This window comes from Astatotilapia calliptera, chromosome 23 (genome assembly GCF_964374335.1).
Source record: "Astatotilapia calliptera chromosome 23, fAstCal68.1, whole genome shotgun sequence".
Lineage (NCBI taxonomy): Eukaryota > Metazoa > Chordata > Actinopteri > Cichliformes > Cichlidae > Astatotilapia > Astatotilapia calliptera.
Genome location: NC_137443.1, coordinates 16,681,824 through 16,694,220, shown reverse-complemented (window position 1 = coordinate 16,694,220; position 12,397 = coordinate 16,681,824). Strand labels below are relative to the sequence as shown.

At 37.8% G+C, this 12,397-nt stretch overlaps 1 protein-coding gene across 1 annotated transcript in view; it reads left to right on the top strand.

The window, feature by feature from the left end:
* Nucleotides 1-12,397, top strand: part of naaladl2 (N-acetylated alpha-linked acidic dipeptidase like 2) — a 480,620-nt gene that overhangs the window by 133,444 nt on the left and 334,779 nt on the right. The window contains exons 3-4 of the mRNA XM_080297617.1: nt 3,959-3,998; nt 11,172-11,348. Coding sequence (XP_080153743.1) covers nt 11,180-11,348 — 169 coding nt within the window. The 5' untranslated portion in view covers nt 3,959-3,998; nt 11,172-11,179. The remainder of the gene's footprint in view (nt 1-3,958; nt 3,999-11,171; nt 11,349-12,397) is intronic.

The window sequence follows — 12,397 nt, the reverse complement described above, 5'->3', positions numbered from 1 at the left end:
AAGATATGACTGAATTGGATACCTTTAGCTTTTAGCTTTAATTCAAGGGTTTAACAAACAGTGCAAAGTGTTACAGTTACACATTTGCACTGTGAGTTAGTTTTGTAGCATTTGGATGAATCTCAGCAGAGAGTGTAGTCCTGCATACTTCAGTTTATATCTATTTTCAAGTTAATATATATTTATATTCAGTTTATACTATTGATTTGACTGCTTTTATCAGCAGTCAAATCAATAAACACAAGTGACACAGTTCCAATGGCAGCTATATGTTCCCATATGATTGTTGGGGTTTCTTTCTAATATTGAAAAGTCTTTACCGTACAATATAAAGCACCTTGAGGTAACTTTCATAACTAGGAATGCGCTTTAGATGTTTTGATAAAGGCTCATCTTGTTATTGTGTGCAACCAGTGGTTTGCACCTTGTTGTAAACCTTTAATTACAGTCATGCGAAATGCAGTACTTTTTAAACCAATTAAATTAAAGTTGAAAGTTTTTTTTCCTTCAGTCAGATCTTTTTTTCATATTTAAAATAAATAAATAAATAAATAAATATGTAAATGTCAAAATACTTACTTCCTATCTGTATGTGACTCTAACCTCAGTGGGATGTGGAGTCTAGATCCATTTACATAATAATCTTTATTCTGATCTTAAGTATAATTTATTTAAAATGTAATTTTCAATTTTCAATCGCATTCTCGACAAGCTTAGTGTTCTATTGCTGTTCCACTCATTACCTAACTGTAATTTGGACAAGGGCTTTACACTAGTCTGTTTTTCGATAGTCTTCTTTTCCAATTTCTATAAAAATACTAACAATTTAACCTCACATAAACACATTTCAATGCTGACAAATTTTAGATATTCATAGAATAATATTTATTATTTGCTTCTTTTTTGTTGTTAAATTAAGTCTTTACATTTGTGGTCATCACAAAAAACATAGCGATGGACTGCTGATATCTGAAATGTAAAATGTTATTCAGTGTTTGCCTGCGATACTTTTCCATTAAATATCTGACTGTTCTGTTTTCCAAAATCCACCCACCACGGAACAAGAAAACTTGACCTTCAGCTGTAATGGGCTACATAACCTGTTGACTTGTGGGTAATGCAGTTTTTAATGGACTGGCTTAACAGCATCCAAGAGAACCAAGAGAGAAAACAAGAAAGAAAAATGGTATTGAGAGGAAGAAATACAAAAACACCCTACCAGATAAGAATGTTTGGCTGTTATTGTTTTCCGTGTCTAACATCGTGAGACATGGCCTGTGGTATTCAGGAGATTTAATGCGGAGGAGAGAGTGAGGGATCCATAAAGCCTCTGCTCTCCTCCAACACCCCAGGGGAAGCCATCTTTAATTCATGAACACTATAAAAATAAAGGTTTTTCTCTGATGGCCCTGCAGCCTGTAACAAACTCTCACAGCTACATGGCACCGTGCAGATGTTAATGCTGTGGTTATGGATGGATACCGGCATGCGAGACCCAGGATATATTTTATGCAGAAATGAAGTCTACCTTTGGCTGTGCTGCTAAATGGATTCCAATATGCTTCGTGTTGATTTTTTTTACTCTGCAGAGATAAGACAGACACATGAAGGCTAGACTTTGTGTGGTACCAAGCTAGCATAGCTGGCTAAAATAAAAGAAGCAGTTACACTTCTTAATCTTAGAAAGATCCTATCGAATATAAACCAAGTTTCAAGACTTTCTTAACAAGCCCATATTCCAATTTATATGTAGCACATCAGTTTTGGCATTGGATCCTGTCATAGCTGTTAATCTGAAAGTCTTTTAACCGTAGCAAAACATCTTACTAATTGTGTAATTAACTATTTCTGTTAGTATCTATAATGGTGTACTGTCATTTCATTCCTTAAAGTATTTTCCAGTTTGAATGTTACAGAATCTCCCCCAACACTTGCCACAACTTGGGGGAAAATTGAGATAGAAGCTGGTACCAACTTCTGAATTCATAAGTCTCTGCAAATTAAAAGAAAAGGTGTATAGTTATCTACTGGAAAATCATATGGTATAATACAGTCTAGTACATATGGTACCAAAACATAAGACAGTCCGTGATATAAAAAACCCTGCAGTAAACCTGGTGTGACCTGGGCCTCCCCATAATGACAGCTCACCAAATAGAGATATATATATGCCTTGTTCCAGTAATCTTCTCATTAATACATCCTGGTTGCTTAGTGCCAATGCTGGGTGTTGCCTGAGCCAGTATGGCTTTAGATATGTATCTCTTACTCATGTTCCAAGTTGCGCTTGGGTAGCATGAAGGGCCAGTCAAAAGTGGTCACAGTAGTAATAGGACCATTAGGAGTTGTAACCTCAAAAATTGGAAGAGTTGCTCCAACAAATTTGAGGTGTAACATCAAAGGTCTCTGTCCAAGGTACAGCTAAGCTACTCTCGTGTGTGTGTGTGTGTTTAAGAAAACACAGCAAGACTGACTACAGCATAGCAATATACTCCTGTTTTGTATGCTTTATGCTCTGTAAGTCTACTCGGATGGCATAAATATGTCAGAAAAAATTATTTACGCATTTGATTTAGTTATGTGTAAATGAATTTATATCAACTAGACAGGCAATTTTTAAAATACTATTTTTCACATCTTCTCAAACTGTTCTCTCCACTTTACTTCCCTTCACTGTCATTGTTGTCTATCTTAATGTCGTGCCTATTTTTGACTCAAAATGTTTAAAGCAGTGAAGTAAATAAAAATGCAAATATATTTAAACACATTTGTGGGTATGCTTAAAAAGTCACCATTGCCAAACAGTGTTGCCCTGAGAAGGCAGAAAAAAACACAATTCTAAACAGACAAAATGAAGAAAACTTAAATGGGACAGTCTCTACACAGACCTTGCACACACACACAAACAAATCACATTGTTTTATTTTATAGTTTATGTCATATCATTTTAATACATTTTTAAGGCAAATAATCTTCCCTTCATCTTACAGCATGTCCTCCTGTGACAAGTATCAAAAACGTGCTTTTTTCAAATGCTGCTTGACCAATTTTGTTTTGTTTTAATCATTTCTAAAAGCATTAACTAGACATTTGGCTTAAGAAAATTTCTGTTGCCAAAGGCCAATGCTCTGCAGAAGAGGGTTAATGTTGAACATTGAATTCATTGCTTATTATACTGATGCACTTTGTAGAATTCATGGTCAGATTAAATTATATTAACAGTATTCTCTCCCTAAACCTTGAGTCACATAAGTGTGAAAAATTATATCAGCAATATTATCTGGAGTTTGTAAGGATGTGGCTGTATTTTGCTTTGCAAGCTGTGACATGAGTTTTAACCTTAAAGCTGTACGAAATCCACAATGATATGGATAAATAATAGATGACCCATTAGAATGGGGATATGTTGCACATTGAGAATATAACCGAATACAACCCTTGTTAGAAGTTTAGAGTGTAAAAGGTTTACATTGGGACATTAAAGGCTCCTTTCATATATGCTTCCAAAGTTAAGGAAAATGCATGGCATGAAGTAAAATGCCATCGTGCCAAAAAAAAAAAAAAAAAAAAGATTGTTATTTTTTTCCTAAATACTGACTTAAACCAGACAGTCCCATGTATCTGTTAGCAAATAAGCCTGCATTTTAGCACTCCCACTCATGCAAGGACCTCATTTGCTACCAACCACCACAGAATGTGAACTTAATGGAGATGCTTGATTATTCCATTACACTGCTGTTTGCTCTTCTTATTTGTCCCCGGTGGTCTTACCCTTTCTTGCATTAACCTAGAATACTACTGGGACACGCATCAGGGTGGAAATGATTTTATAATTTGTGTGTATTGTACAGTATTCGTGGATCTGAAAGTATACAGTGAATGGCAAATTTGAGGTTTTTTAATGCATGATTTATGTGAAAAAAATGAATAATTTGTGGTCTGTGCTTCTCTGTGGCAGGGAGAAGGAAATCCATGATTGACAGCATACTTCCTGCTCTGTAAGTACGGCAGCTGACAAGGTCGTGTCAAATGAAATGATTGGTGAGGAGAAGTGTTTGGGAAAATATTCTTTCTTTCTCTCTCACTCTTTGTCTCTGCCCTGATCACACTAAGTGTATTCAGCTGTGTCTAGAGCAAACTGGCGATGCAGTAATTTATGAATGAGAGGCGAATAGTAGTGAAAGGTAGCAGATACAGCAGATGGCCTGTCAATCTGCTTAGAGCTGAAAGACAAAAGATGAATGACAACTTTGTTCCTCAAGCCTGCATTTGTCCTGCTATATAAATAGTAATCTTACACAAATACCTGTGCAAGTATTTCATATCAGAAGAACAATTTGATGAGGGTCTTTGTCCCAGCATACCAGTGCTATTGTTCTACACCTCTTCAAAGCAACAGATCTGTCTGATTATGGAGCGCTCTCTCTGAAGGTCAAAGAGTAGCTTTTGCATCAGGCGTTTCATTTGCTATGCAAAATTAGTTCTTGGTTTGACTCTGAAATTGATTGCTATTAAAAAGCCTACTTTGAATTGTAATTGCACATAATAGAGCCATTTAAGACTCATTGAACAAACTACGTAATTGTTTTGGGCAGTTTTCTCCCTCACTATGGCTGCTCAACATGTTTTTTTATGTCTTAGCATATTTGCCTAAAATATGTTGCTATAAAATCGATCTAATAAGACATCTACTACTTCTACTTCACCAATGTAAATTATATAATATAAACAACACACAATTGAAACTAGCAGTGAAACTAGCACTAGTGAAAATTTTAAATAAATTCCTAAAATATGAAAAAACAAACGATAAAATGAGGGGCTAGATATTATACACAACACTGTAACCAAGGAACTTGTTAATGCTAGTCAGTCACAGCAGCTTTTAAAGTAAGTTAGCCTAGTTGTAAGCAGAACAATAAACCTTGTCTACAGCTAGTAATGTACAGCTAAACATTGCAAACTTACATCAAATTCATATCCAGCAAAACGTTCAGAGATTTATTTTTCCTCCATGAACTTCAATTCCATTGAATAAAACTGAGTTTGAGAAGTTTTTCCATTTAAATGCTGATGTGTCATAGATATTGCACTCAAGTCATTGCTCAGCAAAAAGCGTAGCTTATGATCCTTCCTAAGTTACATTTTCTTAATGTCAATCTCTAATTGGATTATTTTTTTCTCAAATTTAACTGCAGATTATCACTGAAATTATTGTTGGTTTCTAAAAGTACAATTTAATGTAAAGGTCTGATATAATGACGATTATAAATAAATGATAAATGTATGAAGTTAGTGTCGATAGTTGAATGCTGCACTTTTCCTATATGCTTTGAATTTTATATGAACGTTTTACTGCACAAATGCTTTTAATTTGTTAGAGAAATGTAGCTGCTATGCCTACATCCTCTGAAATGATGTGTCTGTCACCTCAATTAAGATCAAGTCAGAAAAGGCATACAGATGGCAATACACTGGCACTGTCAAGTGTTGTTACACTTCGAAATGAAGCCGTGAGCTCAAAGAGCAACATTTTGTTTTACTTCTGAAAGCATAACGAGCCTTAAAAATTCTGTGACATGTTCAGGCAAACCCACGGGCAAAAGTTGCCCCCTCGCTACATCATTTATTGAAAAAGAGCTTTAAAGTGTGGTGATGTAGTTTTGGTTACAGCTGGGAGACGGCATCTAACTCGAACTGACAAAGAGTGGAGTGGGTGTTGGACGAAGAGCAATAGTTATCTTGATTTTGAGATTTTTGTGGTTTGCTCAGGTGTGACACCAACAGTTTGCTGATTGTGTACTTAAAACTCCACTGGAATAATGGTGATTAATGTAATCGTGTTTTATTCAACTACTTTTGATTAATGTTGATAATTGGAAATTAAATTAGAATGTTGGTTTAATTAAATGGTTACTTTTATTAACAGGCATATTATGTATTTAAGGGATTATTGGTATTACAGTTTGTCAGGATTTCTTATTTTAACTTTCAGGAACTTTAAAGACAGCAGTGGTTAGCATTGCACATTTCTAAGAATAAAATTAACAGAAAAAAACCAATGTGTCTTTGTGTGGATTAGAGAAATCAAGAAGCCTTCAGTAAATCAAAAAATGTATTTTAAGACAAATACTGGGAGGAGTGAACCAAATTGCCAAATTAATGCTAAATTAAGTGACACCATGTTTAATACAATTTTGGATTAAGATGTACAGGAAAAGTTGAAAATCACTCAATAATTGACATGAACAGCAACAATCAATCAACATCAATTTGTGATGTCAATGATGCTGGTAAAGTTATCCAGATTTTTGCTTTTCCTAATGTCAATAGAAAGATAGTAAAAATAGATGGTTATTTGTCCATTTATTTATACTTTTTGTCAAGGTTCAAGGTTCTTTATTTGTCACATGCATAGTTATACAAGTATAACACACAGTGAAATGTAGCCTGACACGCTCCTCGACATGTGCAAAAAAATTGGGGGGGGTGTAGAGGAGAAACATTATATATATATATATATATATATATATATATATATATATATATATATATATATGTAGTATATACATTGGGTGAATGTGCAGTAGTAGCAGCAAGCAGGTGAATTCTGTACATTAATAAGAATAGACATCTGACTATTTTACAGGATAGACAATATAAACATATTTAAAATTAAAGGAATTGAAATGTACATTGTGCCTGGGTTTAGAGTGTCTGGAAGAGAGTCCTGTCTCAGTCAATTATAGATGATGTGAGAGGGCGGGTGTGTGTGTTTAGGGCACGGATGGCTTGGGGATAGAAGCTCCTCTTGAGTCTCTCTGTCCTTGCCCGGAAGATGCGGAACCTTCTACCAGATTGCAGAAGTTGGAACAGTTTGTTGCCTGGATGGGACGGGTCCTTCAGTATCTGCGCTGCTCTAGTCCGGCATCTCCTGGTGTAGGTGTCCTGAAGCGGGGGGAGAGCAATCCTGCAGCAGCGTTCTGCTGTACGGATCACTCTCTGGAGAGCTTTTTGGTCCTTCACACAGCTGTTCCCAAACCACGATGTCATGTTCTGTGTGAGGATGCTCTCCACAGCGCCTGTATAGAAAATCCTGAGGATCTTTGGAGAGACCCTGAACTTCCTCAGTTGTCGTAGGTGATACAGGCGCTGCCTAGCCTTTTTGGTCTGGACCTGAATGTGGGCAGCCCATGTCAGGTCTGAGGAGATGTGGACACCAAGATACTTGAAGGACTGCACCCTCTCCACTGGAGCTCCATTGATGATAATGGGTTTGTAGTCTCTGTGCTGACCCCTTCTGAAGTCCACCACCAGCTCCTTGGTCTTGCTGACGTTCAGCTGGAGGTGGTTGTCCTGGCACCACGATGCCAGATTCTTCACTTCATCCATGTAGGCCGTCTCATCGTTGTTGGAGATGGCACCCAACACCACTGTGTCGTCAGCAAACTTCACAATGGTGTTGGAGCCATGGGTGGCCACACAGTCTGAAGTGTAGAGGGAGTAGAGCAGTGGCGAGAGGACACATCCCTGAGGTGCTCCTGTGTTGATGGTGATGCTGTTGGAGAAGCACCTGCCCACCCTCACCACCTGAGTTCTGCCAGTGAGGAAGTCCAACACCCATGCACACAGACGGCTGTTAAGTCCCAGATCCCTCAGCTTTGTGAACAGTCTGCAGGGCACTATTGTGTTAAACGCTGAACTGTAATCAACAAACAGCATTCGCACATAGTTACCCTGTTTCTTGTCCACATGGCTGAGAGTGGTGTGTAGGACGTGGGCGATGGCATCCTCTGTGGATCTGTTGGATCTGTAGGCGAACTGCAGCGGATCTGTGGTGTCTGGGATGGAGGAAGAGATGATGTTCTTCAGCAGCCTCTCAAACACCTTCATTACTACCGAGGTCAGTGCAACTGGCCGGTAATCGTTCAGGGATGAGGGTTTGCTGTTCTTGGGCACAGGGATGATGGTGGATCTTTTGAAGCATGTGGGGACCACAGACTTCGCCAGGGACTTGTTGAAGATGTAAGTGAACACACCTGCTAGCTGGTCAGCACAGCAGCGCAGCAGACGGCCGGTGATGCCGTCTGGCCCCGCCGCTTTCCTTGTGTTCACTCTCCTCAGTGCCGCTCGGACGTCATGCTCCGCGATGCTTGTCACCGGTCTCTCGCTGATGACGTCACTGTCCTCGGTAGTCAGGCGGTAGATAGCATTAGCCGCCTGGCTAACCTTGAAACGGGCGTAGAACTGATTCAGCTCGTTGGTGAATGCAGAGTCAGCGTTGATCAGCGCAGTGTCCCTGGCTTTGTAGTCCGTAATGGTGCGTAGTCCGTGCCACATACTCCGTGTGTCGCCCTGGTGGAAGTGGGACTCCACACGTCTTTTCTGTCCATGGAATTCAGTCTGAAGTACATATATGGAAACTTAAGATATACTGAACATCTTTTAACATACACTTTCAGTAACATGATCAATATTGTGTTGTGCGAATATATATGTATATACATATATATTTTAAATCTGTGGATGTCACATGAAAAATCGATATGAAAAATGCAACAAGTTAAATTACATGTACAAAAAAAGATAAAAAAGAGAGGGAATCTTATAACTCCTGCAGTGATAGGTATCAAGTGAAAGCCACTGCATTGTGTGTGAGGCTGTAACAGAAGGTCAGCAGTTAAATGAACTTTTGTTCCATTTTACTGAGAGGAGCCTTCATCTGCATTGAGCTAGAAGTAATGAAAGTGTGGTAGAGCATTGAAGATTGATGCCAAGGAACTCCCAGACCTCTTTCCTCTGCTTTTTACTCTCTCTTATTCATCTATAAACACTCTGTTCTTTCCTTGCTTCCTGTTTTCAACTGTTTCTTTGTATCTCTGCCACTGCTTTTGTACCATTTTCACTGTATCCGTCTTCTCTCTTCTCTAAAACTCTTCATATAATTGTCACACTCACATGTCTCCTCTCTATCTAAATCCCCCTTTGTAATCACTAAAAAAGAAACCGATGCAGTGTCTAAACAGGGACAATTCAGATCTGTAATCGATTCACAGCTCCTCTGAGCTATAAAACGATAAAATCACAATCATTAGTATAACCAACAATTGTTGTGTTCTTTTGTTATTTTGGTTTTTAGGGTAAGTGCAATAATTGCCTCTGCTAATACAAAGAAAGGAAAAAAAACACAAAATATACTGTTCTTTATATGTTTGTTGATTTACTTGTAGTTATTATTGGCATTGTTAATGCTGACTGTTATACTGTATACATGTAGTCATATGTCTGGTGACGATAAACATAGCAGTCAATCACAGAGGCTTATCTTGTATATATCTGTATATTGCATTGTAAAACTTGAAAAATAAATACAAAATATTTTATTTGTTGAGATGTTTGTTAAGATGAGGTCAAATGTCATCTGGCTTTATCTCTGTGAGTAGCATCTTGCATCCTTAGCATGGCTTTGACTCACACCGGGCACATTTCTGATGTTTGTTCTGTACATAGTTTTTCCTTTTTTTTCCTGACTCCGACTTCCTGCCCCTTTTTATTTATTCTCTTCAGCTTGATAAAATTGTGTACAGAAAGAGGTCCAGCATCACTGTTTAGCAACGCTGAGTGTGGAACCCCTTCTGGGACACATCCACACCCAAAGTTTGTCTGGAGCAACTCTTGAAAGGGGGTTAAAGTAACCACAGTTGTAAGCCCATTCAATTGCTAATAATAATTTTAAAATTAAATGGCCTAGTGTAAAGAATACTTAAGGACAAGTAACATTACAGTATAAAAAGGCTTAAGATAAGTACAATTACACAAAAATGACTGTAGTAATGAGAAGAGTTGTAACTTATTCGCAACCAATTTAGTTGCTATTTCAAACCCGCATCACCAACTTTCATGTCAACATGATTATCTTTTTGTGTCCTTTCTTCTTTCGTTTTTCTTTGAACCAGTTAGCATTGAATAAGCTGCCAAGTATGAACTGGTCAATGTATGCAGAATAAGGGCCAGTAAGTTTGACAACCAGTCTGGTGCTGTTCTTTATTTATTCTCTCTCTCTCTCTCTCTCTCTCTCTTTTTTTATCCTACCACAAGCGGTTATTGATTGGGCAGTTCATTTGCCCATTCATGGTGGACTTTGATGGAATAGCGTATAAAAAGCACTGTTAAACTTGATGACATGCTGAGACACTAGCTGGGAGATTTTATAAACCTGATCTTCACTCAGATAACACAGACACATACACAAACAGACACGCAGTCAATGCATGCATGTGATACCAGCCACACTGAGATTTAATGATGCTGTTAAGGAGCTGTATTGAACCCAGAGTTGGTTTTACTGGCCAAAACACAACCAACACGTATACTATCCTACAGTCTCGACAAATTCTGCATCCATAAACACAAACTTGCACACACACACACACATCCACTACTTAACTTGCCTTAACAGCTTGTAACCGGCCTTCTCTCTGTCATTTCAATGTGTATAAATGAATCGCAGCCCCCTGTGGTGCTTTTACTCTTCATAATTGTGTGCTGAGAGGCTCTGGTCAGTCACTTAACCCAAGCAGCTTTTAACCACATTTATCAAATTTTATTCTTTGTCCCACACGAATGTAACATCCATTACCTTAAGTCAAATGAGGCAGTTTTAATCCGACCCAGGTGGTGGACTTTCATTGCACACTGCCTGGCTTACTTCCAAATAAGTCTCAGTAGACACTGCGTATGTCAATATATGCAATATGCTATCATTGTCTAAAATGGACTGCTCTAAGAATCTGCTTACTTTTTTGGTCATTAAAAGTTGTTGCAACCATTGTATATGTTTTTTCCTTTTTATTTTTACTTTCAGATAACGAGAGGAGATGATGCTTTTAAGGAAGGCTGATCTATTATGCTCTGTTTCAGCTGAAGCAAGTGATTTATAGCTCACATTCATAGTGGTATTAAGTATAAGAAAAGGCAAAAGAATGAAAGTCCTGTGATCTCAATAACAAATAACATGGAAACATTTGCACCCAGGGTTGTACGAGGATTTTAATGTTTCCTTCATGAAACAATTTTATTTTTTTTATAGCATCAGAAACATTTCTTATTCATTTGAAACTTGTTATTATATAAAATAAAACCAGTTTTAATTATTTGCATGTGTGTTTCAGGTAAGATAATGGCATATAGGAAGGTGTGTGATGCCCAGGGTGGTCCGCTGGTCGGTGAGGTTCTGCACTGCTCTGGAGGTCTAGACCTTGACTGGGATCTGGACAAGGAAGAGCTGCAGGAACCGGGGCCAAGCATGGACCGCATGCAGATGCAACATATAGACTGCCAGAGATCAGGTGAGGTTTGATTTCATTTCATTTGCAATTCCCTTTAACACTTTCTGTTTGATAAGATATCTGCTAATGGTTTTAAAACCTTTTAAGTACCCTAAAGCAAAACTTGAGTTTCTAAGCTTTGAATGTCTCCGTTTAAGTTGTGCCTGAAGTTCAGTATAAGCAAAAGCTCTCTATCCTATGCCTTCTGAAGCAAGTAGGCTAATCAGTTTAACGACTGAAAACCAAATATTGATTATTTTGTCTGTTTTCTCCTAATTACAGTAAAAGGTACATATTAGAAAGTTATAACCCAATCCAATCTGCCTGTGGTTAAAAAGACTGAGTTTCAAATTCTTTTCAGTATGATTGGCTTTATTATTGCCTGAGATTAATTCCATGATGATGTGCTAATATGCTCACAATGGTTATTTATTTGACATTAGTTCAGCATGTTAGCATTTACCTCCCTAAACTGAGTTTGATGCAATGTTGTGGTTTTGGCAGAGAAAACAAACTAACTAACTAACAAAAGTATTGAACCCTTTTAATCTCATGACTGATTGATTAATTGATACTTTTATTTTGAACATGTAAATATAACTAAAATGATCATTCATAACTATATACAAGTCTACACACATACAATACACTCATAAAACACTTTTACAAACCAAAACGAGCTACATTTTTACATTGGCCTATAAACCCTGTGATTAAGACCCCACTAAATACATGTGCCTTGTAAAAATGATCTCTTTATATTTGTTTTTTAAACTGAGTTGTGTTTGAAATTATATCCATGTAACGAATACTCTAAGGAGCTTGGAAAGAAAAGCGGCTGGATTTCTTTAAGTTGCTTGAAGACGTTTCCCCTCTCATCTGAGAAACTTCTTCAGTTCTAAGGTCAAATGGTGGAGAGTCCCAGATTTAAGCCCTGTGGGAGTATCCCCCCACGAGGTACAATGGACCACCTAGTGATCCTCTACCTAATCACATGAGCCAAGGTGTTAAAACGGGTGTGGGTCATAATCAGCCAAAGTTCCGGGTGAGCTCATTGTGAAACCTAGCCC